Source organism: Panicum virgatum, chromosome 8K (genome assembly GCF_016808335.1).
Source record: "Panicum virgatum strain AP13 chromosome 8K, P.virgatum_v5, whole genome shotgun sequence".
In the NCBI taxonomy this organism is placed as follows: Eukaryota; Viridiplantae; Streptophyta; class Magnoliopsida; order Poales; family Poaceae; genus Panicum; species Panicum virgatum.
In genome coordinates this window covers 15,418,364-15,443,142 of record NC_053143.1, presented here as the reverse complement: position 1 = coordinate 15,443,142, position 24,779 = coordinate 15,418,364, and the positions used below count along the sequence as shown (strand labels likewise).

At 46.5% G+C, this 24,779-nt stretch overlaps 1 protein-coding gene and 1 long non-coding RNA gene across 7 annotated transcripts; one reads left to right on the top strand and one right to left on the bottom strand.

The window, feature by feature from the left end:
• Nucleotides 1-6,979: 6,979 nt before the first annotated feature.
• Nucleotides 6,980-12,711, top strand: LOC120644036 (probable E3 ubiquitin-protein ligase ARI5). Of its 6 annotated transcripts, none has more exons than XM_039920572.1 (10): nucleotides 6,986-8,880; nucleotides 9,208-9,278; nucleotides 9,360-9,995; nucleotides 10,462-10,515; nucleotides 11,022-11,050; nucleotides 11,359-11,427; nucleotides 11,526-11,610; nucleotides 11,738-11,824; nucleotides 11,893-12,087; nucleotides 12,204-12,711. In XM_039920572.1, the coding sequence occupies exons 1-10, from the start codon at nucleotides 7,107-7,109 to the stop codon at nucleotides 12,288-12,290; spliced, it is 3,087 nt and encodes a 1,028-aa protein (XP_039776506.1). In that variant the 5' UTR covers nucleotides 6,986-7,106; the 3' UTR covers nucleotides 12,291-12,711. The 6 variants fall into 6 exon arrangements, 3 of the variants coding, with proteins under 3 accessions (XP_039776507.1, XP_039776506.1, XP_039776505.1); XR_005663354.1 differs by having other exon boundaries at nucleotides 7,011-8,880; nucleotides 11,724-11,824; nucleotides 12,209-12,682; XM_039920571.1 differs by having other exon boundaries at nucleotides 7,011-8,880; nucleotides 12,209-12,711.
• A 10,731-nt stretch (nucleotides 12,712-23,442) lies between these two features.
• On the bottom strand, nucleotides 23,443-24,528 carry LOC120646193. The gene is made up of 4 exons (XR_005664305.1): nucleotides 24,402-24,528; nucleotides 24,124-24,322; nucleotides 23,995-24,057; nucleotides 23,443-23,925 (listed from the first exon to the last, which is right to left on the bottom strand). It is a non-coding gene; the product is annotated as an uncharacterized LOC120646193 (long non-coding RNA).
• Between the last annotated feature and the right edge of the window lie 251 nt (nucleotides 24,529-24,779).

Below are 24,779 nucleotides of genomic sequence, written 5' to 3'. Positions count from 1 at the left end.
CTGATCATGAGATTACTTGGATTATGAAATTTCTCTAATTTTCACTGGAACACTGCAGTTGTGCTTTCTGCGTCAATTCAAGGTTTCCATCAAAAGGTCAGACTATTTGGCACTGAGGTTGGGCTTTGTCACAGTGAGAACTAGGCAAGGTTACACACCTTGTCGGCGGAGGCAGGGGCGGCGTGGGGGCAGCCGGGCGGCTGCGATGGCGCGGGATGACTCGACGGGCGGCTCCACGGACCGGGCGAGGACGCCGAGGTGCGCGGCGGCGCGGGCCGGGCGAGGACGCCGAGGTGCGCGGCGGCGCGGGCCGGGCCGGCGAGGACGACGACGAGGCATGGGGGCAGCCGGCCTGGGGACGACGAGGAGGGACGGCGGGCTGGGGACGACCTCGAGGGCGGCCACGGTCGAGCGCCGGCCGGGGACCCACGCACGGCCGGGGAAGAACGCGGTGGCGCACGCGGGCGAGCGAGCAGGGGCGGCAAGAAGAAGTCGGGGCGGCGGGGCGACGTCGATCTGAATTGGGCGGCGAAGGGGGTAATTTGTTGGGGGTGGCTCGGTTAGTGCTGGCTGGTATTACCAGCCGGCACTAACATGCCCCCGTGACGGCAGATGGGACACGTTAGTGCCGGCTAGAACTACCAGCCGGCACTAATGTGTCTCATCTGGCGGGAATTGTAAATTCGCCAAGCCAGTTCCCATTAACAATAAATTTTTAATATTCATAAATTTATTCATAATAGGCTTAATAATTAAAATAATAAAACAAAAATTTATATCTTAATTTTTTAGCTACACAATAATTATAGTAATTATATCTACACAATAATAATAGCAATTGAAGTAAATTAACAAATATGCTACTATTATCAATTATGTATAGCTTATAGGGTTTATATGTTAGTATGCTTCTATTATTCGTAATAAATCGAAAAAATTTCAGATTGATCCATGCAAAAATATTCAAAAGTCTTTTCAGTAATAGCCTATACAATGATGTAATCAATTCGCAAATTACTTGATTATTTGTTTGTAATTTAATGTTTCAACACTCCTAGTAATGCAAAATTAGTGAAAGTAAATAATATTTATACCATGCAAAAATATAATATTATCTGAAGATGATATTGTGTCCTAATTGGACGAATAGTATCGAGAATTGAGACAAATACGACGCGGTGCGTTACATTACATCACTTAATGAGAAAATACAATATATAATTTATATAAAAGTACTACTCATCATCATTATCTACTGGAACATTGATAATCTTCCTTTTGATGAAAGTGCCTTGGACGTGATCACGGCGTAAGTAAGGCGTGTCCTCTTTGGATAAGAGGATGCTGGGGTCAACGTCAACTGAGAATGGAGGAAGGTCATCAATCTGGTCATAATCTTCCGAATTGTCCGAAATATTCTCGACTCCAACAACTTTTCTTTTATCTGGAAGAACTATGTGCTGTTTCGGCTCATTTCCAGCCTTGTCTGCTTGAGACGTCTTATCCGACTTTTTCTTCGGTTTGCTCGACATGTCCTTCACATAGAACACTTGTGTCACATCCTTGGCTAGAACGAATGGTTCATCTTTATATCCAATCTTTTTAAAATCGACTATGGTCATCCCATACCGGTCCTTCATTACGCCTCCTCCAGCCACCCATTCGCAACGAAACAGAGGGACAACTATGGGTCCATATTCAAGTTCCCATATCTCCTCTATGACACCATAGTAGTTGTTCTTTTCTCCATTACTGTTTACTATACACATACGGACACCACTGTTTTGGTTGGTGCTTTTTTATGTTGAGCTCTCGTGTAAAATGTATACCCATTGATTTCGTACCCTTGGTATTGCTGGACGGTTATTGATGGTCCCCTGGCCAGCCATTGAAGTTCTTGATCAACTGTGTTGTTGCCTAATAATTTTCGTCTGAACCAGCCGTCAAAAGTTTTTATATGTTGGCGTGTAATCCAAGCAAATTTCTTCTGTGGATTTTCGGACCGTATAATATTCATGTGCTCATCAATATAGGGAGCCACCTTGGATGAATTCTGAAGAACCGTGAAGTTTGCTTGGCTGAATTCACTACAAGAGATGTACATATTACATTTCTTTCCTAGTGTGCCTTTTCCCTTTAGTCGCCCCTCATGGTGTGACACGGGGAGCCCAATCGGATTGAGATCAGGAAGATAGTCAACGCAAAACTCAATGACCTCCTCTGTTCCATAGCCCTTAGCAATGCATCCTTCTGGGCGAGAACGTTTGCGCACATACTTCTTCAATACGGCCATGAACCTCTCGAAAGGGAACATATTGTGTAGAAAAACAGGACCCAGGATAGTTATTTCTGTCACAATATGAACTAGAAGGTGTGTCATCATATTGAAGAAGGAAGGTGGAAAGACCATCTCGAAGCTGACAAGACATTCGACAATGTCTTTATGCAGCTTTATTAGATTATTTGGATTAATTGCTTTTTGCGAAATTTCATTCATGAATGCACAAAGCTTTACAACTGCCAATCTCACATTTTCCGGTAGAACACCCCTCAGTATAACCGGAAGTAATTGTGTCATCAGGACATGGCAGTCATGTGACTTCAAGTTTTGGATTTTCTTCTCTTTCACATTTATTATGCCCTGTATATTTGAGGAGTACCCAGACGGGACATTGATACTGTTCAAGCAATCGAACATACTTTCCTTCTCCTCTTTGCTCAGATTATAGCTGGCAGGTTTTAAATAGTGGCATCCTTTGTCTCTCTTCTCGGGTTGCAAGCCTTGTCATCTAGCTAGCTATTGCATGTCGCGCCTTGCTTCCAATGTGTCTTTTGACTTACCATACACTCCCAGGAAGTGTAGTAGGTTCACACAAAGATTCTTCGACAGATGCATCACATCAATTGCGTTGCGAACCTGTAAGACTTGCCAATAAGGTAGGTTCCACAATATAGACTTCTTCTTCCACACTGGAATATGTCCCTGGTCATCCTTGGGAACAGGTTGGCTACCGGGACCCTTTCCAAAAACTACCTTCACATCCTTGATCATCGAGAACACATGCTTTCCATTATGGAATAGAGGCTTAGGACGAGTTTCGGGCTCTCCTTTGAAATGCTTCCCTTCAGTTCTTAGGGGGTGATCGGTAGGAAGAAATCAACGATGGCCCATGTATACGCACTTCTTACAGTGTTTCAAATAAATGCTATCGGTCTCATCATAACAGTGGGTGCAGGCCATGTATCCCATGTTCGACTGTCCCGAAAGTTTTGCAAGTGCAAGCCAATCATTGATGCATACAAAAAGCAAAGCTCGGAGGTTGAAGGACTCCTGTTTATACTCATCCCACACACGTACACCTTCTTCTTTCCAGATTAGTAATAGATCATCCATCAAGAGTTGCAGGAACACATCAATGTCGTTGCCAGGTTCTTTTGGCCCTTCTATAAGCACCGGCATCATGATGAACTTACGCTTCAGGCACAACCAAGGAGGAAGGTTGAACATACATAGGGTCATAGGCCATGTACTATGAGCGCTGCCAAACTCACCGTACGAATTCATTCCATCCGCACTTAGAGCAAATCTTATATTCCTTGGGTCGTTGTCAAATTGAGGATACTCTCGGTTAAGATTTCTCCACTGGGACCATCTGCTAGGTGTCTGATCATGTGATCCTCCATACGGTCTTCTTTGTGCCACCGCATCAACTTAGCGTTATCCTTGTTTTTGAAAAAGCGCTTCAGACGTGGTATTATAGGGAAGTACCACACCAACTTTGCGGGAACTCTCTTCTTTACCGGCTGCCCATCAACATCACCTGGATCATCTCGCCTAATCTTATACCGCAATGCGCTGCAAACAGGACAAGCTTCCAAGTTCTCGTATTCGCCGTGATACAGGATGCAGTCGTTAGGACATGCGTGAATCTTCTGCACATCCAATCCAAGAGGGCAAACCATCTCTTTAGCTTCGTATGTTGTTGACGGCAGTTCATTACCCTCAGGAAGCATGTTCTTTACAATCTTTAATAGCTCACCAAATCCCTTATCGGTGACACCATTAGTTGCCTTCCATTTCAGCATCTCCAGCGTGGTACCCAACTTCTTTTGCTCTGGTTTGCAACTAGGGAACAACGGCCTTTTGTGATCCTCCAATATCTTCTCGAACTTTAATGCCTCCTTCACAGTCTCACTGTCTTTCTGTGCATCAAGTAATGCCTGACCTAGCTCGTCAGGTGGCTCCTCTTGTGCAACATTTGCTTCACCCTCATCCATTGGTTCATCTTGAAAGCCACCTGCTTCATGAACCCATGCCCAATCTGGAAGGTTGTTATCATCATCGGCATTTTCTTCATTATCTTCCATCATAACTCCAACTTCTCCGTGCTTGGTCCAAAGGGTATAGTTACTCATGAATCCATTCAACGCCAGGTGATTCCATAGAGTATCTCTTTTCCGGAATTCCTTTTTATTTTCGCAAATATTGCATGGACAACACATTAAACCCTTTGGCGACCTATTTGCCATTGCCACCTTGAGAAAAGAATCTAAACCCTGAATCCATGCCAAGGTGCTCCGGCTGCCGTGCATCCATTGCCGGTCCATCTGTAATTAATTACCGTATAAAAACAAAAATCAATTCTACATATATCAAAACAAGTTACTATGAAGTAATTCGAAAACAAATTGTAAATGTGTCATAGGCCACCTATCTAGTAAACCTAAAGTAAATAGCAAAATAAATTGACACAATAACATATACACATGTCACCATGAAATAATTCGAAAAAATCATTCTAAATATGTGATAGTCAAACTATATAGTAAACTTTCTCTAAAAAACAACAAATAATTCTACCTTGCTCAAATTAATGAACAAATTGATAAATCATGTTCATTTTCCCTCATCCTTAAAATCCTTAAAATTTTGCATAATAACATATAGACATGTCCCCATGAAATAATTCAAAAAAATAATCTAAATGTGTCATACTCAAACTATCTAGTAATCCTTCTCTAAAACACAACAAATCAATTCTATTTTGTTCAAATTAATGAACAAATTGAAAAATTATGCTCATTATTCCTCAACCTTAAAATCACTATTTTCTTTACCTAGAAAGCATGAAACGAAAGAATAAACACTGTGAAAGAAGAGTGGAAGAAGTTGCTAACCTTTAATGCACTTGGATGGGCGAAATCCTCACAAATTTTGGAGAAAATGGGCAGCACCTCCCCTCTAACACGCCATGGGAGAGAGGAGAAGCTCTGCCAAATGGATGGATCGGGCTGGGGAAGAAGGGAGGGGTCAGTATATACGGGGCAACTTAGTGCCGACCAGTGAATTCAGCCGGCACAAACTGTAGACAGTTAGTGCCGGCTGGACCCTTAAGCCGGCACTAACCTGCACCGTGCCAAGTTAGTGCCGGTTGGAGGGTCCAGCCGGCACTAAATTGGTTGCTGACCGTTGGGGGTGACACTTTAGTGCCGGCTGGGGAGTCTAGCCGGTACTAACGTGACTGTGGTGTACTGTACATGCACGTTAGTGCCGGCTCCCTTGTGACCGGCACTAATGTGCTGGTACCGATAAGCGTTTCTCCAACAGTGGCCGTCTCTTTCGACGGTGGAGCTAGGTTTCCAGTGGGTGATCGTGGCGGTGCTATTGCTGAGTCGGCGAATAAATCTTCATCTACTGGTTGCTGTTGTTGGCGGTCCGGTGGAGTAGAGCCTCTTTTGTCTCCGTTGCTTCTTCTCCAGCGGTCGGGGGATGCCTACTGCTTCGACGACGGCACATGCGTTCCTTTGGTCCATGCTCAAGGCAGTGTGAGTGTCTTTCTCCCATGCTTTTGCGAAAGGGTGGGAGTTTCGAGTATCCCCTTGGGTGGGTGGCTTGTCTAGGTTGCTGGATTTCTCAGGGACGCTAGACTTTTCTTCTGGTCGTCGGCCTTTTGGCTGGCGATGGTGGAATCGTTCGTCCTCTTCTATTATGTCAAGGTGATGGCCGATGTTCTTTCAATGGATATGATGCGCTTGGTGTTCCGGGCATTGGATCTTGCGGCTCTACCAAAGCTTGGAGTCCCTGGCATGATAGAAGGTGGATCCGGAGGAAGGAGGTGGTGCTAAGGACAAACAGGGCCCTCGAGCGGACAAATTACAATCTCGTTTGTAATTTCTCTTTCTTTCGAGGATCTGTTTGTAAAAGGAGGGGTGTACTGTGCTGTTTAATACATCTTCCCTTTCGAAAAAAAAGACATCGGATAACCTAAAATACAGTAAATAAAGAAGAAGAAGAAATCTTTGTAGTCATCTCGCGGCCTTCCGGCTGGTTACTATTCCAAAAGAACCAGATTTGCTGAATCAAAAAAATAAAACAGATTTGCCACCTTTCACATCGACACGATGACACCCACAAGCTTCTAGAGATTTGTCACCCCACATCGACACCTTTCGAGTGAAGATAGAACGGAGCTTTTTTTTATTTTTTGCAAGATAGAACGGAGCTTGATCCAAAGATTTTAAAAAATATATCTCTTCAACTGATTGTGGTGCTCAGGCCACTAATAAACCCAGAAAACACTGCCTCGTCAGTCGTCACCCACCAAAAAGCCAAGTGAGAAAAGAACTAGAATGATTGTATTTTAATTTTTGATTGACAGGAGATCGTGCGAGCGAGAACTGCGAGCTGACGAGCTCCCGCAGTGGACGCGGGACGTCAGCAGCCACGCCCGCGACGGCAAAGCATGACCGTTGACTGTTCCCAAGTCTTTGTTGTTTTTAATTTTATTTCGAATATGTCCAATTGCTTATAATATACCATGCTTCGTAGCTAAGTTTCGATAGTCTCTTTGTTCTTGTGCTTTTTTTTAATACCGAATCGATCGTTGGCCTGCTGACGTCACCGAGATGACAAAGGAAGGGGGCATCATTATATATTGCTATTAACCATTTTATTTTGTAATTTTAATAAAAAAGCGGCTTTTAGGAATGCCAGCCCGGTTAATTAGGACGCAGGATGCCAATCGAACGTGTCTACTGCCTAGGATTAGTCCAAGCGCTCGCAAGAATCCACTGCCCTGGCCTAGCGCAACCCGGGGCGGCGCGGCATGGCATCAGGCGGCGGCGGCGGTGCCGGTGTGTGCAACAAGAGATACCGACGATCGGCCGACGACGACGGCGAGACGAGCGGCCGCAACAAGAGATGCGGCGTCGGCCCAAGCTCTGGGGCCAGCGACGACGGAGAGGGCGACGACTTCTACGACGGCGGGCATCCTCAGAAAACGGCTGACGACGACGACGGCGCCGGCGAGGATTACATGTACGGGTACGACGACTTCTACGACGGCGACGAAGCTGAGCAATCAAAGGGCGACGCCTCGGCATGCGACACGGAGCAGAGGTACGTCGTCCTCACCGAGTCCGACGTCCGCGCGCGGCAGGAGGCGGACACGGCCAAGGTCGCCGAGGTCGTGTCGATCCCGACGGGCTTCGCGGCCGTCCTGCTGCGCCACTTCAAGTGGAGCGTCGGGCGGGTCCAGGAGGAGTGGTTCACGGACGACCGGCGCGTCCGCGGCGCCGTCGGCCTGCCGGCACCGGAAGACGGCGAGGAGCTAGTCCTAATCCCCGACGCGCGCAGCCCGCGGCCGCAGGTCTGCGGCATCTGCTTCGATCCGTACCCCGCGGGTAGGACGAGGTCGGCTGGGTGCTCCCACTACTACTGCGACTGCTGCTGGAGCGGATACGTCGCCGCGGCCGTGGGCGACGGCCCGCGGTGCCTGTCGCTGCGGTGCCCGGAGCCTTCCTGCTCGGCGCCCGTCGTCCGGGAGCTCGTCGACGAGGTGGCGGCGAGCGCCGCTGACAGGGCTAGGTACGCGCGGTTCTGGCTCCGATCGTACGTGGAGGAGAGCGGGGGGCGGATCAAGTGGTGCGGCGGCGCCGGGTGCACCCGCTCCGTGGAGTTCCTCGGAGACGCCGCCGCCGACGCGGTGGCGGCGACAGACGTGTTCTGCTGCGGGTGCAGGCACGGCTTCTGCTGGCGCTGCGGCGAGGAGGCGCACCGGCCGGTGTCGTGCGCCACGGTGCGCGCGTGGCTGGCCAAGAACGCCTCCGACTCGGAGACGGCCAACTGGGTGGTGGCCAACACCAAGCGCTGCCCCAAGTGCCGGCGGCCGATCGAGAAGAACCACGGCTGCAACCACATGACGTGCGGCGCCCCCTGCCGCCACCAGTTCTGCTGGCTCTGCTTCGACCCCTGGGACAACCACAGGGGCTGCACGCGCTACGATTACCGCCAGCGGCAGGAGCTGGAGGCCGCCGCCGCGGACGAGGAGGAGACGCGGCGGAGGCAGGCCAAGGCGTCGCTGGACAGGTACTTGTACCACTACGAGCGGTGGGCGGGCAACGGCAAGTCGCTGCAGAAGGCGCTCGCGGACGCGGACGAGCTGGAGCGGTCGGAGCTCGAGAGGATGGCCAGGCTGGTGGACCTCCCGGCGATGGAGCTCGGGTTCGTGACCGAGGCGTACCGGCAGATCGCCGATGGCCGGCGGGTGCTGCGGTGGGCACACGCCTACGCGTACTTTCTGTTCCTGGACCAGGAGCGCGACGCGGCCAAGCGCGACCTGTTCGACGACCTGCAGAGCCAGGCCAACCGGTGGCTCGAGTCCCTGCACGGCTGCGCCGAGCTGGAGAGGAAGGAGCTCTTCTGTGGTGCCGATGGTGACGGCGAGTCCACCGTCGCCGCCACGGCGTTCAGGGCGTACAAGGAGAAGGTCGCCAACCTCACCGGAGTTACGCGCACGTTCATGGGGAACCTTGTGAAAGCGTTCAAGACCAACCTGCCGGAAGTGGTGGTGACGCCGGAATTCGATTTCGAGCACATAGGTAAATCCGTAATTGCAATGCGTTGCTCCTTTGCATGCATATGAAATTCTTGCTGAGTGGTTTGCATCATTTGTTCCATGGAACAAAGTTTTGTTAAAGTAGTGTGTGTATATATACACACACACATATGTGCTATTCTACACCCTAGATGTAGAGTAATATTCTACACCAAACTGTTATACTGAAAAAAAAATCAGTAGTCGTGTGTCAGTAGTATTCAGTATTTTCGGCACACTGATGCTTAGTACTGACTAGTACTGAACGCGGTTCAGTAGCATTGACATGCTGATTGCTGATTGCTGACAAATTCCACACGCAATGTTCCAGTGGATGGACCAACGATGGGCAGCCAAACGGCTGGTGTTGGAGGCATTATTTCTAGTGCAACTGTTACACTTGTAAGCTGCACTATTATTGAAATTTCTGTTTCTATTTCTTCATTCTGGTTATACCTTTACAATTTTTGTTTATTGTTATAGGAACCAGCAGCCCTACCGATGGTTTCCGGACCTTCTGGTGTCTGGAACTTCACACTTATTCCCAACTTGGCTTCACAAGGGATATCAACACTGCAACCTTCATCGTCATCTCTTATTTCACAAGAAACAAAAATTATTGCAAATGAAAGTATGCAAGAACACAGCCCTATAAGAAACCCTGTTCATCAGCCAGTTGGCCCCGGTGGTCATGGCGGCCTCCTCAGCAATCTATCACAGTTTCCACAGATGAACTCTACTTTTTCCGGAGAAGCTACAACCTCGATGGGACTGCCGAATATGGGGGCAATAACACCATTACAAGTCCACATGTCAAACATGATATCAAGTGGCACGACATCGACACCCTCTATTACCTTCTCTGTGTCTGGACCTGGACAACCAATTGGTACGGAACTGATGATGGTACAGAGCACAGCTCTTGGCTTTGGCTCCCTTGGCTCAAACACTTCTACTGCATGGGACAATTCAGATAATGCTGCATCATCCTCTCAGCACAACAGCATGGCCATGGATCGGCAAGCAGGAATCAATCCACTCAGTTCTGCCATGAATGTGCCTATTGGGCTGCATCCCAATGCCCAACAACCGCCACCAAAATATGTCAAAATTTGGGAGGTAAAGGGTTCTTCCTCTTTAGCATTTATATGTGCATAGACAACATCCCAAACTCTTCATTGACATAGAAATTCTAAGTGCAGTGCAGAGCGCTTGACTCATATACAGGAGCCTTATTATTTGGCCCTGCTGTGACAATATATGTTTCTGTGCAGTACAAAATCTGGCCCTCTTCTGTTTTTTTTGAAGGACACATAAATTTTCTCTATACAGTAGCCTGTACTTGTGTTAATATAATAAAGCATAGGATCTATGATAGTTAATTGTGATAGTTTTTATGATATATTTCAATATATCATATTTGCATATTAAATGTTATATGCTGTATCAGCTGTCATGCATTTCGTTCCTTATCAGTCAATACACGGGCACATACCAACACTGGATAAACTCTCCTTGGCCTCCAAATTCCACTGTCAGATGTTGTAACACTGAACCATTATGTAAATTCTGATTTATATTACAGGGAACCTTAGCCGGGCAAAGACAAGGACAGCCTGTATTTATTTCTAAACTCGAAGTAAGTCCCTATTTGCATTATTGTAATTCCAAACATTATGTGTTATTTTCCAAAAAAGTATAAAAGCTTCCTATATCTTTTCGAATTTCTAGTGTTACTAGCTGAATGATTGATTCCTGAGACATGGTGACACTTTCATGCTCTTTGTAGGTCTGTGTGAAATTGAAGGAAAAAAAATCTTTTCCATTAAAAGCTCATTCAAATGAATCTTGTGTTATCTTTGACCAATTTTCTTGCTAACACTAGTTTGGAATAAACTCCTAATCGTATCATTCTTATTGCTTATGCTTCTAGTAAATAATTTAAACCCCTTAAAAATGGACTGAATTAGTAGCTGTCATGCTCATTTTCAGCCACTGTTTATGTTCACCTTCAAAGTTGGGATCTCTTAGCCCTTGTGCTTTTAGTGTTTTACAATCCTGCTATGTTTTTCTTTTACTATTTATGTATATTATCAAGGCATTTATTCGTGTAACTCATAATTCTCACTCACTAATTTTCAACAGAGCTTCAGCGGCGGAACAGTGTCCGAAACGTAAGTGTCCATTTTCCTGAATCTCTATGCAATTAGTGTTTTATTTTGATTACAGTGGTTGAAAACAATACTCCTAGTTAGTTGATGTTTTTGTTGCCCTTGTCTTATCAGGAATGAGTTGTATTAGAATTGTTCATTTTTCTTAGTAGTTTGTACGTGCTAATGATGCATATGTAACACATAGTGTCAGGCTTAGTGTGCATAATGCAAAGAGAAATGTCCCCCTCTCTAGTTGAATCATTTTCTGCTATTTTTTGTTTTGCTTCTAGACTAAGTAGGAAACTGAAAGCACTATCTTTGGTATGTAGAGTTGCAGCAGATTGGCCAGAAACTATGCATATTGTTCGCCTCATAGCCCAGGAGCATATGAACAAGAAGTTTGTTTCTCAACTCATTCTTTTCAATGTCAGACATTGCATTATCACATTTTCTTATAATGTGTTGTTGGTGATATCTTTCCTTGGATATTCTGAAGACAATATGTTGGAAAGGCAGACTTCCTAGTATTTCGGACATTAAATCATCATGGCTTTCTTGGACAACTACAAGAGAAGAAGCTGGTTAGTGACTGGTTCTAATCTTTTAGTACCTTGTATATTCGGGTGTGGTGCATCTATAGTCTCTGATACACTTAACTTTTTGGAACTCATTTCATATGATTCTAATCTTTAAGAATCACTGATTCAGTGTGCTGTGATACTATTACCATCGCAAACTCTACTACTTTCAATGTCTGAAAAACCAGGGCGTCTGATTGGCATGCTCTTCCCTGAGGTAATCTTAATTTAGTTAAATGTATACGTACTTATATGCATTTACTAAAATATTGCTCTTTTCCCCAGAACATGGTGATGTTCAAACCAGCGGTCTTAACTCAACCATCACCAGTGCAACAGGAAAAGCTACAACAACAGCAAGAACTTCTACACCAACAACAACTACAACAACAGGCGCAGCATCAAAACATCCAACGTCTTCAACAACAAATCCGACAGCAGCAGCAGATGCAACAAATGCAGCATGAACAACATATGCAGGTAATCTTAATTATAGTCAAATAAGTATGGGCGCCCAAACAGTATATATTTATACATGCTCGTTTCTAGTTGCTGAAATATTGCCCTTTTTGCTTGGAACATGATGGTGTTCAAAGCACAGGCATCAACTCAAAATCTGCCAATGCAGCAACAAAAGCTACACCAGCAACAGCTTCAACAACTACATTTACCGCAACAGCTAATGCAACAACAACAACCTCGATACCAGCAATAGCTATGGCAACAAATGCAACATCAACAACAACTGAGGCAACAAATACAACAACAGAAGCTTCAGCAGCAACATATGCAGCAAATGCAACCCCAACGACAACCGTTGCCACAGATGGTGGGTACAGAATTAGACAATGGTGATAATGCAAGGGAAGATTGGGTCACAGGGGCTGGGCGGCATGCCTAGGGGAAGCAGGGAGGGTTAGTGAGCGCTTACACTGACCCGAGAATTAGGAAATTTCCTAGTATTTATCTTTTAATCATTAATTGAGAATTTTAAAGAATGGTCATTTGTATAGTGTTATAGAATGGATTAAGAGTTTAAATTACAAAACTATGTTATCTAGTAGTTAATATATTATATTGAGTTGGGAGCTAGAGATGCGCAAATTCCCCATGTTTCTTCACTGAAATCTTTAATCACCCATCAAAGATTGGGAATCCACAGTTCTATGCAGAAGAACTAGCTGAGTTGCTAGTTTAGGACACGCTAAACGCACACCTTTTTGGAAGTTGCAGTGAGCTACGAAACGTGCAGCATGTAGGTTGTCGGTGTTGGCCCCACTTCTCTTTTCATAACTTTATATTTCCTTTTTCCCTTATTCTGTAATTCTTATAACAATATTCTAGAAAATTATTCAATAGCACTTTCTTATGAAAAAAACAAGTAATTAAAGAATGCTTATGAGCTTGGGTAAAGGCAACATTAAACCGCATTAAGGAGATCCAACTTCAACTTAGCTTAATTGGCCATCACTCCAATTGCATCTCCACTACAACTGTTGAGTGGCAATATATTAACATGCACGCGGGGATTAGAGGGGTAGCACACTAGACATGAATTTGTACTGATTTAAGGTAAAGGGTACCCTACGTCCAGTGGAGAAAGCTTCTCTATGTGTTGTCTGCTTGGGTTTTAAGGGGTGCTGACATTTGCTAGAGCCTAGAATACAAGGATCAGGCATGATTACCGGAACAATAGGACCCTTTCGCTTCCTATATAGTCTGAGGGGTAAGGCTTACATAGAGTAATTCCTATCGTATCTGGCAATATCTAGTTTGTTACAAGGAAATAGGAATCGGGTCCGAGTGGATCTCTATAGATTAATTGGCTTCTAAGCACATCTAGTCGATGCATTGTCCTCCAAGTTGTCAAGGTACCCCATCCCATTTGATTTGGGTCTCTTGTTCTGCATGCTCAGCCCACCACACCTCGATTGGGTTGTTTTCCTTGCGGCGATGGTATCCGAGGCCCAGTATAATGACAGTAGCCCCAAATTTCTTCATGATGAGCCGGTCATTCGTTTGACCTATTTGTTATGCCCTCTGAAGGTGCATTCTTCATCTTGCTCATTATGATAGCCTATTAAAGATAATGATGCAACAATGCAATAGTTAGGTTAACCGAGTTTCAGGTAGCCCTGAGCTCGAAAGGTTTTTGTTATTGCACACATTGAGTATAATGAAGTGTCAAACAATGTTATTCGCTAGCATCATGTATTGTACACATCGAGTGTCTTAGTGTCAAAAAATTTCATTCACTAACACCATCTTTGAGAAATAGATGTTTTGCCATTGCAAGAAGCAATGCCTGCGCTCGTCGAGCCAATAATGGGATGAAGAGTGGCATCTGAGTACTCGTCCAACTGGGGGCATGCTATAAACTCCTGGTCGAATCATGATCTATGTACTTGGTCCAAGTCGATCAGTGGCCTTCCTTGAGAGCATGCTCGTAGATTCGAGCGTGAGCTTCATTCGAGTACTGTAGTTTCTGAGTTGCATGTGCAATAGATTAAGGACTGACTGATAGCCACTACAAGTATTCCCTTGCTCTAAGCTTGTTCGGGCTGTCTTAATTGGTCCCATTGTCTGGGCCAACTATACGAACCCAATCGTTATGCTGGATGGAAGGCAAACTGCGAGGCCCACTCCGTTAAGTGCCCAATATAAAAAGGGAGTGAGAGACTCTATCATATTCGCGACGCTGTCTTTGTCATTTTGTCACTTTGTCTTCCTTCCCCAATCCATAGTAAATCCCAACCTTCACCGTTGTTCCTCACGCCCTCATGCCTCAGCATTGCCAATGTTAGAGCGAGACTCACCGCCGCATAGATCCCCCTCCATCGTCACCACCAATGGGGAAAAGGAAGTGTGTTGCATCAAAAAGTGGGGATCCATCGACATGGTAAGGACGGAGGTGAGTGACCGACATCTTTCTATAAGCTACCATTCGTGATAGAAGGGAACTTACACGAGCTTGTGAAGAGTCGATTCTTGGTGTCATAGGAGCTCATCGGTTGGAGATCGGTTTTAGGAGAGTGGAGAGGAATTCCCGATGCAAAACATTAGAAAGATCATTTTCTTCATCTCATTCCAGAGGGGGTTCTCGGGGATGATGCATTGATTCTTCAAGGAATCACTGCACCATTATGGGGTTTAGGTACACCTCCTAAATCTGAAAGCATTTTGCACATCTCCATCTTCAATGCCCTTTTGAATACTACTTTGGAATAGAACAACCCAATTTTGCATTTTGGGTGGATTTGTTCGAGGTGAGATTACTGTATTATGATGGCAATCCATTGTTGGTGGGTGGCCCTAGCTTCAAGCTTTGCCAAAAGAGTGCCTATGTCAACATACCTCTCTTCTCCTCCAACCCACATCTACGAGGGTTGGTTCTACATCTGCGAGGAGAGCCTGTGGGGGGGGGGGGTATAAACCCAGGTACCCATACCTACCAACTTGGGCTGCACCATCAGGGGAGGCCCAACCCACAAGACGGTGGCTTGCAGTGCTCGACGCTGCTCGGCATGATTCGCAAGTCGTCTGGAGGACATCTAGGCATAAGAGAGATATGATTAGATATGCTCGATATTATAATCTCCTAGAATATTACTTGCTATGTAACCCTGTAGATTTAGATATAATCGACTGGTAACACTGCCCCCTAGCCTAATAAGGTGGGTAGGGACCCCCCCTCATTCCATCCCATTCATCCGATATTACATTCCATAGCTCAGTACAATCCACCAGAACACATGGCGTAGGGCGTTACATCATGCTGATGGCCCTAACATACCTAAACCTCATGTCCCTGCTCTTGTGTTATCATCTAGTTCTTGATCACGCGCAACCCACCACACTTGATCTACCATTGTGGGTATACCCCTCGGTGGACTGCTGACCACATTTTGTTGACAGTTGGCGTGCTAGGTAGGGGTGTGCGTGCTTGATCCAATGGTGAATCAGATGGTTCATTTCCCAAGCTCTGAGTATGCTCCCAGGCTGGGCCAGTCTTTTAGGATTGGATCCATGACCTGGACCATCGACTCCGCCGGCAAAGTGGAGATCAAGGATGCGGCGTAGGATAATCCTACCCCGATCGAGATGACGCCGTCAACTACAGATCCGATCTCAGAGCCTCCCCACGAGATTCTGGGTCCTCAGCTCAGCCAAGCACCCGCCACCTATTGCCTCATTATACGCGGAAAGCTGTTCAGATCGAAGATCTCCTCATCTATGTGGATCGGGTTCAGGACAGCTTAGCCGCCTGTTTGACCCTTTCACAGACCGTCATACATCAGACCACTGAGGGTGGCATTATCGCCGACCACCGCAGCATGACCATCACCGAGCGCTCCTCTAGTCCGAGCTGCCTTAGGTGGCAAGGAGATGATCTGGAGATCACAGCCACACCAGGAGGGTGCACGGTTCGTCGACCACCACCTATGATAGATCTGCCTAAGGCTGATCGGGAGCATCCTACGGTGGGCATGGCGATCACCCGTCCTTTCGGATTGAAGGGCGCTGGTACCATCTACCAATAGACCGTCCGGCGCTCTTTCACTTATCAGTTCGGGCATCGCGCCAGGGTTCACCTCAATGAGTTCACCGAGCCAGATCTACCTAAGGCTGGTTAAGGTGTTCCTACAGCAAGTACGGTGGTCATCTGACCACTAGATCCAGAAGATTCCCTCCACACTATCTTGGAGAAAGATCCGAAGGTGTACTCGGATGGCTCCACTGAGACCGTCGTCAGCTACACCGACCCTTCTTCACGTTTCTTCGGCTCACTATTCTACATCTATAACATTAGCCACCCAATTTCTAAAGATAGTAACCCTATCATCGGGAGCCCAGGAATGCTGATCGTGCTTAGTGCCGTCATGATGCGGCAAACCCTTTTTCTGGCTCCTGAAGACAGCGATGATGATGTTCACCCACGGCACATGGCACACAACCTCGAGCCAAAAAAAATTTCACGTCGGAGAGCATGTGGTGGAGCAGACCCCGAGTGCCAACCTCACCGTGGTGACACATGAGTTAGCCCAGCTACATCAGACTCCAGAGGTTGCCAGGGTTCGGCGTACCTTAAAGTCGCTCAGGTCCAGGTCAACCAACTCCGTAACCCTGCTCTATCTCACTTGATGGCATTGACTTAGAGCCATCATTCTCGGGTTGACAGCCTGGTGGTCCTCACTGGGTAGAAGGAAGTCATCGCTCCGGCGCTCACCAGCTGGGTGGTGGTCCGTATCTATGGGTCGGCCCAAGAGGCAACTACCAGGTGGATCCCGTGCAGCAAGAAGTCGGTGGTCGGCCTTCTCATCTAGGTTGGGCTGATCACCGTGGCGCAAACTAGGAGGTCAACCAGCCTGGGTATGATGCCCGGGATAGGATCAACACCCGCTGCGATTGTCACACCGTCATCTGTTCACAGCGCGCTGAGCGCCATGCTGAGGAGGTCTGCCGCCGGTAGGAGTATGACCAGGACCATGGAGACCCCACTAACTACTAGCAGGTCAATGTGCAAGGTGATCCTGAAGGACCTCGCCAATTTACGGCAAGGCTGCATGCCGTTCAGTGGCCTGCATGTTTCAAGGTTTTTGCGGTCGAACAATGCAACGGGTAGGTGAATCCCGAGCAGTGGCTTCAACTTTACTTCATCGCTGCACGAGTAGCTATGGGAAGCAGCGATGTACTGGCAAATTATTTGCCTGTTATGCTCGCCCCCTCGACCATGAACTGGCTAACAGGTCTAAAGGAGGATTCCATTGATTCTTCGAATGATCTCAAGAAAGTCTTCATCGAGAACTACATGGCAACCTACGTCCAGCCGGGTACAAAGCATGACCTGGAAAAGCTTCAGCAGAGGTCTGGCGAGTCTCTCCGTGCTTACATCAGGTGCTTCTCGGAGATGAGGAACTCCATCCCCAACATCAGCGATGGCGATGTCGTCTCCGTGTTCATCCGAGATCTCCACTGTCACCAGGAGCTTCGATTATAGTTCAATAGGAGGACACCAAAGATGATCGGCGAGATGTTGCAAACATCTAATGCCTACGCCGATGCTGAGGATTATGACTGAGAGCACAAGAACGCCCTTGCCCGGACTTCTTCAACAGATCGCCAGCCGCGTCATCGCGATGATCGCCGCGATGACCACCATGAAGAATGGCGCCACGCTGATCACAACTGCCGCTACGAGGAAAGGGCGGAGAGCTCCAAGGTTGCGCAGTATCGTCGTCGCTGACTAGAAAATGTTGTCGCCACAGTAAAAAAACCGCGTGGCAAGTGCAATTATGATGCGGAGTACGAGAAGCTTCTGGATGTCCTCTGCCTCATACATAAGGGTATTATTCACACCATGTGCCAGTGCTATGGTCTGGCTAAGGCCTACCGCGACGATGAAAGCAAGATGTAGAGGCGCCTAAATGGCAAGAAGGATGGCGTCGGGAGGACAATGAGGGTCCTAAGGACCTGAACAACAGCTTTCAAGACGCAGATCGGACCATCGGCACCATCTTTGGAGGAGCAACTGCCTCGGAGAATAGGTGGAGCCAGAAGCTGACGGCTCGGTGAGTCCTATCCATCTCCACTACTCACACGGTCGCTGACCCCCGGTATCTCCCCTGGTTGCCGACCAGTGGGCAGATATTCCTTATGCCGGGAGATTCCCTCTTGTGCTGGCGCCAACTATCAAGAAAGTGCGGTTCAAGAAGGTGCTTATCGACAGTGGTAGCGCTAGGGATGAAAACGGTCGGAAACGATCGGAAGAAGCCTCAATTGTTTTCAGTTTCACATTTTTTCTCGGAAACGATATCGATAACAGTATTGACGGAAATGAATACGGTGCCGATAATACAGGAACTTCGGAAACGAAACTATCCGATCGAGAATAGCTCGATATCGGTCGAAAATTGATAATTTATAGGTTAAAAAACAGTTAGACATGACAATACATAGGTTCAATAAGACAAGATCATACGTAAAATATTATCAGTTTATCACCTCAACATGACGACACGTCAACATAAGTAATAGAATATTATAGCACTACAGCAGGTCAAGTTCAACCTTAGCCATTAAACAAAACACACGACAGGGTTCAAAAGTGACATAGTAGTGCTAGTGCAGTGCTGCTGCTGCTGCTACACACACATGCACATATGACATATCAAAGTTTGACGCATTTGACAAAGAAACAAAATAGTGCAATTTGGCCATCTGAAGCTTTAGACATCTAGCTTGCTACAGATGAATATCAGGCATGTCATTATCATCAGCAGCCACCTCCATCTCCATTTCCATGACCTCCTCCTACACGGAGGATATATTATTCAAGTCAAAAATCTTGTAGTGCAATGGTAATATATTACAAACAATAAAATAGTGGTAACACCTACTTATGACCGGTCAATTTACTTTTCATAGTTTTTTTCATACCTCAAGTTCAGGTTGAATCTTCATATTCTCGCGGACCTCAAGATCAGAAACAATTGAAGAAACCTTCCTTGTACCTACAAAAAATAACAACAGTTCCATTGGTGAACTATACAAAATGGCAATTGGAACGAACAAAGCAATACCAATACAATACAATACAATATGTTTTTTTAATGTTTTTACCTTTTTTATCAGCAAGTATCCAATCTCTTGTGCAAACCAAAGCCTCTACCATCTCAGGATCAAGACGACTACGATATGGATCAACGACACGACCACCAGCACTAAATGCGGATTCAGAAGCAACAGTTGATGCTTGCATGGCCAACACATCACGGGCAAGTTGGGAGAGAATAGGATATTCATCCTTTTGATTTTTCCACCATGCTAAGATATCAAATGTATGCTGTTTGGCTTTACTAATCTTAATGGTTGGTTCAGCCAAGTATCTTGTTAATTCACTTGATTCCTCAGGGCCATCACCATGTGTTGCATTATCAAATAGGAAGCTATCTAGCTCGGTATCTATGCTGTCCACGATCTGATTTGCATCCATTGAAGCCGCAGGAGCAGGAGCATCACACGAGGAAGGAGTAGCAGCAGCATAAAAGTGATACATCTTCTTAAGAACAACATTGAATTTGTCAAGCTCAACTTGATAGGACTTACTGTATAGCTTTCTCAAGTAAAATTCAACAATTCTCCTCTTGAACCTAGGATCAAGAACATTCGCCACAGCGAGAGCGACATTGGACTTCTTCCAGTACTTGTCAAACTTAACAATCATAGCATTGGCCATTTCACTAATGGTGGGGTCTGTACTAGAGCACCATTCATTGAGCATGAGCTTAATTTCACAAAATCCTCTAAAGAACAAGTTTGCAGTTGGGTATGAAATACCAGATAATATTGCAGTGAGGTCATAAAACTTTCTCAAGAATGGAAGTAAAGTTTCTGCATTCTTCCACTCCTCAGCTGAAGGTGAAATATGCTCGTACCTTTTGCGTTCATATGATGTGAGCCAGTCGAAAGCCAGCCTATAATATGTAGCATCCTTCAACATCAAATAGGTTGAATTCCACCTTGTGGAAACATCAAGTGACAGCCCAGAGTTTGTGTCCAAACCACACTCAGTAGCACACTTTAGAAACTCCTCCCACTGCACAGTAGATCCCTTCACAGCTACTATGAATGCTCTAATGTTTTTAGTTGTTGACTGAATCACACGCATACCATCTCTAGCAGAAAGATTAAGGATGTGGTTGGCACACCTCACGTGAAAAAATTGGCCATCACAGACTAAAGGACTATGCTTCTTGAGTTCTACAATCACATCCTTAACAGCAACTTCATTTGCAGCAGCATTATCCAAAGTGAGAGAAAACATTTTTTTTTCAACATACCATTTCAAAAGACATGAAGTGAAAGTATCTGATAGCTTCTCACCGGTATGGCGTCCTTTCACATGGAGAAAATTAGCAATTCGCTTCTGAATTTTCCAATCATCATCAACCCAGTGGAGGGTGATACACATATATCCCTTGTTCTGATTAGAAGTCCACATATCCATAGTCGCACTAAAACGGCAGTTAATAGTTTTGAAGTATTCATACATATTTTCCTTCTCTAGCATACAGAGATCCATTACTTCTTTCCTCACAGTGACACGAGACTTAAGAGGATAATGTGGCCGCAAGGATTTAACCCAATCTTGAAAAAATTCATGCTCAGCCATATTGAAGGGGTACTCATGCACAATCATGGCCATGTAAAATTTCTTCAGACTTTCTTCTTGATCATATTTGAAAGGTTTAACAATAGTTACACCATTTTTCTCATCATTTTCTGTTTTTATTTGCTGCTGGCCTTTAACAATACTGTGATAATACCTTAGATGAGTCCAAAAACCTGTTGTTCCAAACCTGCTCTCACATCTACCTTTGCTGGTCTTGTTATTACAGCCTTGGAATTTGCATTTTGCCCAGTGCTGCTGCTCCTTCTTGCCATTTACCTCCACTGTCACCCAGTACTTGTCAAAGTACTCCCAAACACCTGATGTACACTTCTTTTGCTTCTTCTCGGCAGGCTCATCGTCACCGCTCCCACCTCCATCTTCAATATTGATGACACCAGCATCCTGTGTGCCACTTCCGCCTGTTGCAGGACTTGGCACTAATGCTACATCCAATGAAGCTGCAGGTGCTCTAGGTGTTCCTGAAGAGGCGGCCAGATCAGTCTGGCTCTCCGCTGAAATGAGAAATGGAATATTTAGCTAATGAGTATTGAGTCATTTAAGTGGAAACAAATAGCCTGATAAATGACAAGGAATATATAGAAATAACAGGTGAAAAGTGAAATAGTAATCACTCTGAATATTATAGGATATAATACAAGAGGAGTAACGTACTGTACTTTAAACACTAAACGACAAGAGACCATCTCATGTCAATGTGTTGAAGTAATAAATAACTAAATCGCACTACAGCTCACACAAACCTGGAGGTTGTCCACGTGATTTACTAATTAAGAAATGCCTCAAAGCAGTACACCCATGCAACGTCTACACTCTCATGCACGCATGTACGTCTGTTACTGTCCTACGCAGCGCTGGAGGCGGAGGAGCACGCCACGGCACCGGCGCCGGCGGCGGACGCGCAGCTGTGGCAGATGGTGGACGCGGCCGCGGCACACCACGGGGTGCTGGCCGAGCTGAAGGCCGCGGTGGCGCACACAGAGCTGAGCTAAGATTCAAGAGACCACTGGACCATGGCCCCCTGCTTAGTGCTTAGTGCTTACCACTCGCACTGAACGGTGCTGCTAGAGATTCGGCTGTCCGCCGGGTTGTTGGAGCCACGGATGTCGGCGGCGGGGGTGGTTCCATCAATCGGCGGCAGGTTGATGGTGGCGACGGCGGCGATTCCTCCGTCGTTAGTCCTCGGCGTCGTGTTGTCGTAGGCGCCATCGATGCCGATTTGCTGGAGTCTAAAGCTGGTGGTAGACGAGGCGCTTGGCCAAGGCCAAGGTAGGCGGCGGGCTGGCGGCGAAGTCGAAGCGTCGAGGTCTCGAGGAGACGAGGATCGAGGAGTCGCCGACTGTGGTCGACTAGGGTTCTAGCCTTCTGGGATGGGGTGACGGATGGTTAGAGTATTTATTTGACTAGAGTGGAGATGGGCCGAGCTGGGCCTTGGGAGCTCGATGGGAGATTGGGAGAATGGGAGTACCTGTCGGACAGGAAGGTTTCCCGGTAAAATACTGGTGGAAATTACCGGGGAAATACGATAAAACGCGGAAACGATCGGAAAGAGGTAAAATCGTTTTCGTTATCGTTTCCGTATTTTTTTACCATTATCGTTTCCGTTTCTTCGGTTACCGTTATCGTTTCCGTTTTCTTTGAAACAGCGGTAAAACCTCGAAAATGAGCCCCGGTAAACGAGATTTTCGGTTACGGTTTTCATCCCTAGGTAGCGCCCTGAACATCCTGTTCTCGATGATCCTACCGGAGTTAGGGCTTTCAAAGGAGGACCTCATGCCTGTTGATTATCCTTTCTTGTGGATCGTCCCCAGCAGAGCTTCACAGCCTCTTGGCGAGGTAGCACTGCTGGTATAGTTCAGCACCGCCGAGAACTTCCATATGGAAGACGTGAACTTCTTGGTGGCTGACTTCGACACCGCCTACCATGCCATCCTGGGACGACCAGCGCTGGCTAAGTTCATGGCCATGCGCTGCACTTTGTGAACCTGATCCTGAAGATGCCAGCACCAGAAGGCGTACTGACTCTCCACGCCGACCTCGCCACCTCCTATGCCTGCGAGAAAGAGAGCCTGGCCATCGCTGAGGCGCTTGATCTCTCTACGCGCATGGAGAAATGCCACGCTGAATCCAAGAAGCTACCCGCTACTCAGACAAGCTCTACAGGACAAGGAGGTTATTAGGGTAGAAGTAGCGCGCCCACTTTTTTTTCAAGAAGGTGTCATTCAGAGTGGCTGCGTTTCTACCTATAAAAAATATGTATCCCTTATATATATATATATATATTTATATAATAAAGTTTTCATTTCATCGCCTCTCTATGTGTTTCTCACCAATTTTACTCCTTTACGAAAGTTTACACCACTCTCCATTGTCTAGCCGACCAGCCACGTTCTCATTCGCGTTATTCAGAAGCGGTCCTATTCCTTACTTAGCACCTAAACGTGTACGGGTAGTAGCGCTCTATGTCATGGGCGGTCGGCAGCGGCTCCTCGGTGGTGACGCCTGAATTCTTAAGCGTGTACGAGTAGTAGCGCTCTATGCCATGGGGTGAGGGATAGCCGGGGCTAGTGAGAAGTTAAAGGACTAATTGGAGAGGCAATGCTCATGTTTTAAACATGATCACACATACACACAACTATAAACATATTGTTTTCTATACAAACTGCTCAGCGAGTTAAGGAGATACATTAAGAAATTCTCCCTAATCTATTTCTCTGCATCTCCCTTGTCACCGAACAGGTCCAGGTCATCAGCTAGCTTGACCGCTGGCTCTGACACTTCTTCCTGAAGGGTTGGGATCTTTACATCCGACACCCCTTGGGCGAAGCCTTCGCTGATCATCTCCAGGTTCACCCTCGGATACAGTGACTTGACAACAGCCAGCACGTGGCCGGCAGCTGAGCGAGCAACATCGCACATGAACTCCTTGAAGTGGTCGAAGGATCCTTGACATCTCTCCTCGAACTCGTCAGGCCTGGGGCCCCGCGTGTCAAAGAGATCCCAGCACGAGATCAACGCAGTCCAGCGCAACAGCCTCACTCCTTCAGGAATGATCTTGACCTTGTTCTGCTCGGTGTCAAGGCGCAAGTCATAGTCGCAGAATTAGGCCTGGGAGCCGGCACGTACATCTGCAAAAGAAGGTAGCATGTTAATCATGCTAGCTTGCATAGAGGATACGTCGTCATCGCGGAAAGTACCAGCAAGCTCCTTGATCATTTTCTCCACTATCTTCCGGGCGTAGTCGAGCTCTATCTCCAATACTGCATCAGCATAATTCAACAAGTAAGGTACATCATTTCAGTGGCCAGATGAGCCTAAGGTCTCACCTCTCTTCTCTTCCTTGGCCATGAAAAGATGAGTTTCGGCCTCGCTTAGCTGGTTCTTCAGCGATGAGTTCTCCTCGTGGGCTCCAGCCAGGAACCCTTCGAGCGCCGCCACCAAGTCCCGAAGCCTCTTGTTCTCTTTGAGGGTGGGGCCCGCTCACTCTAAGAGATGAGCGCAGGACTCGAACATCTCCATCAGATTCTGTAGGAACAAAATCAGCGCGTATATTTGAGACTAGTTCAGCAGCACAAGAAACTACGTACGAAGTGTGATCACTTACGGTTATCTGGCTGGACACGTCAGCAAGGGTTGCCCTGAGCTTTTTCACCTGCTAGGTGGCCTCCTCTTCTTCGAGAACCTCCAACTTATTTCCCCGCACAGCAAAGGTGCGCACGGGCTAATGGGGCACGTCCTCGATCTGAGGCACTCGGTGGGGGATTCTACTACGATGGAATATCTGAGCGTATATTGTTGAGCAAGTCCTCGATCCAAAAGGCGAATTCTACTACGATGGAATATCTAATATTGACAATCACAGCAAATATGACAATATACGCGTATATATGTAATTAAGAACGAATATAACTATGTAAATATATATGTGTCTATGTATTAAATTTCTATTTATGAGTATGTATGTATTAAATTTCCAAAAGGC

Excerpts from the sequence above, each read along its gene's own strand:
- LOC120644036 (XM_039920571.1), top strand. The coding sequence starts at position 7,107 with ATGGCATCAGGCGGCGGCGGCGGTGCCGGTGTGTGCAACAAGAGATAC. Across the intron at positions 9,279-9,359 it reads CTAGTGCAACTGTTACACTT|GAACCAGCAGCCCTACCGAT; the intron begins GTAAGCTGCACT and ends TTATTGTTATAG. Across the intron at positions 11,428-11,525 it reads CAGGAGCATATGAACAAGAA|ACAATATGTTGGAAAGGCAG; the intron begins GTTTGTTTCTCA and ends GATATTCTGAAG.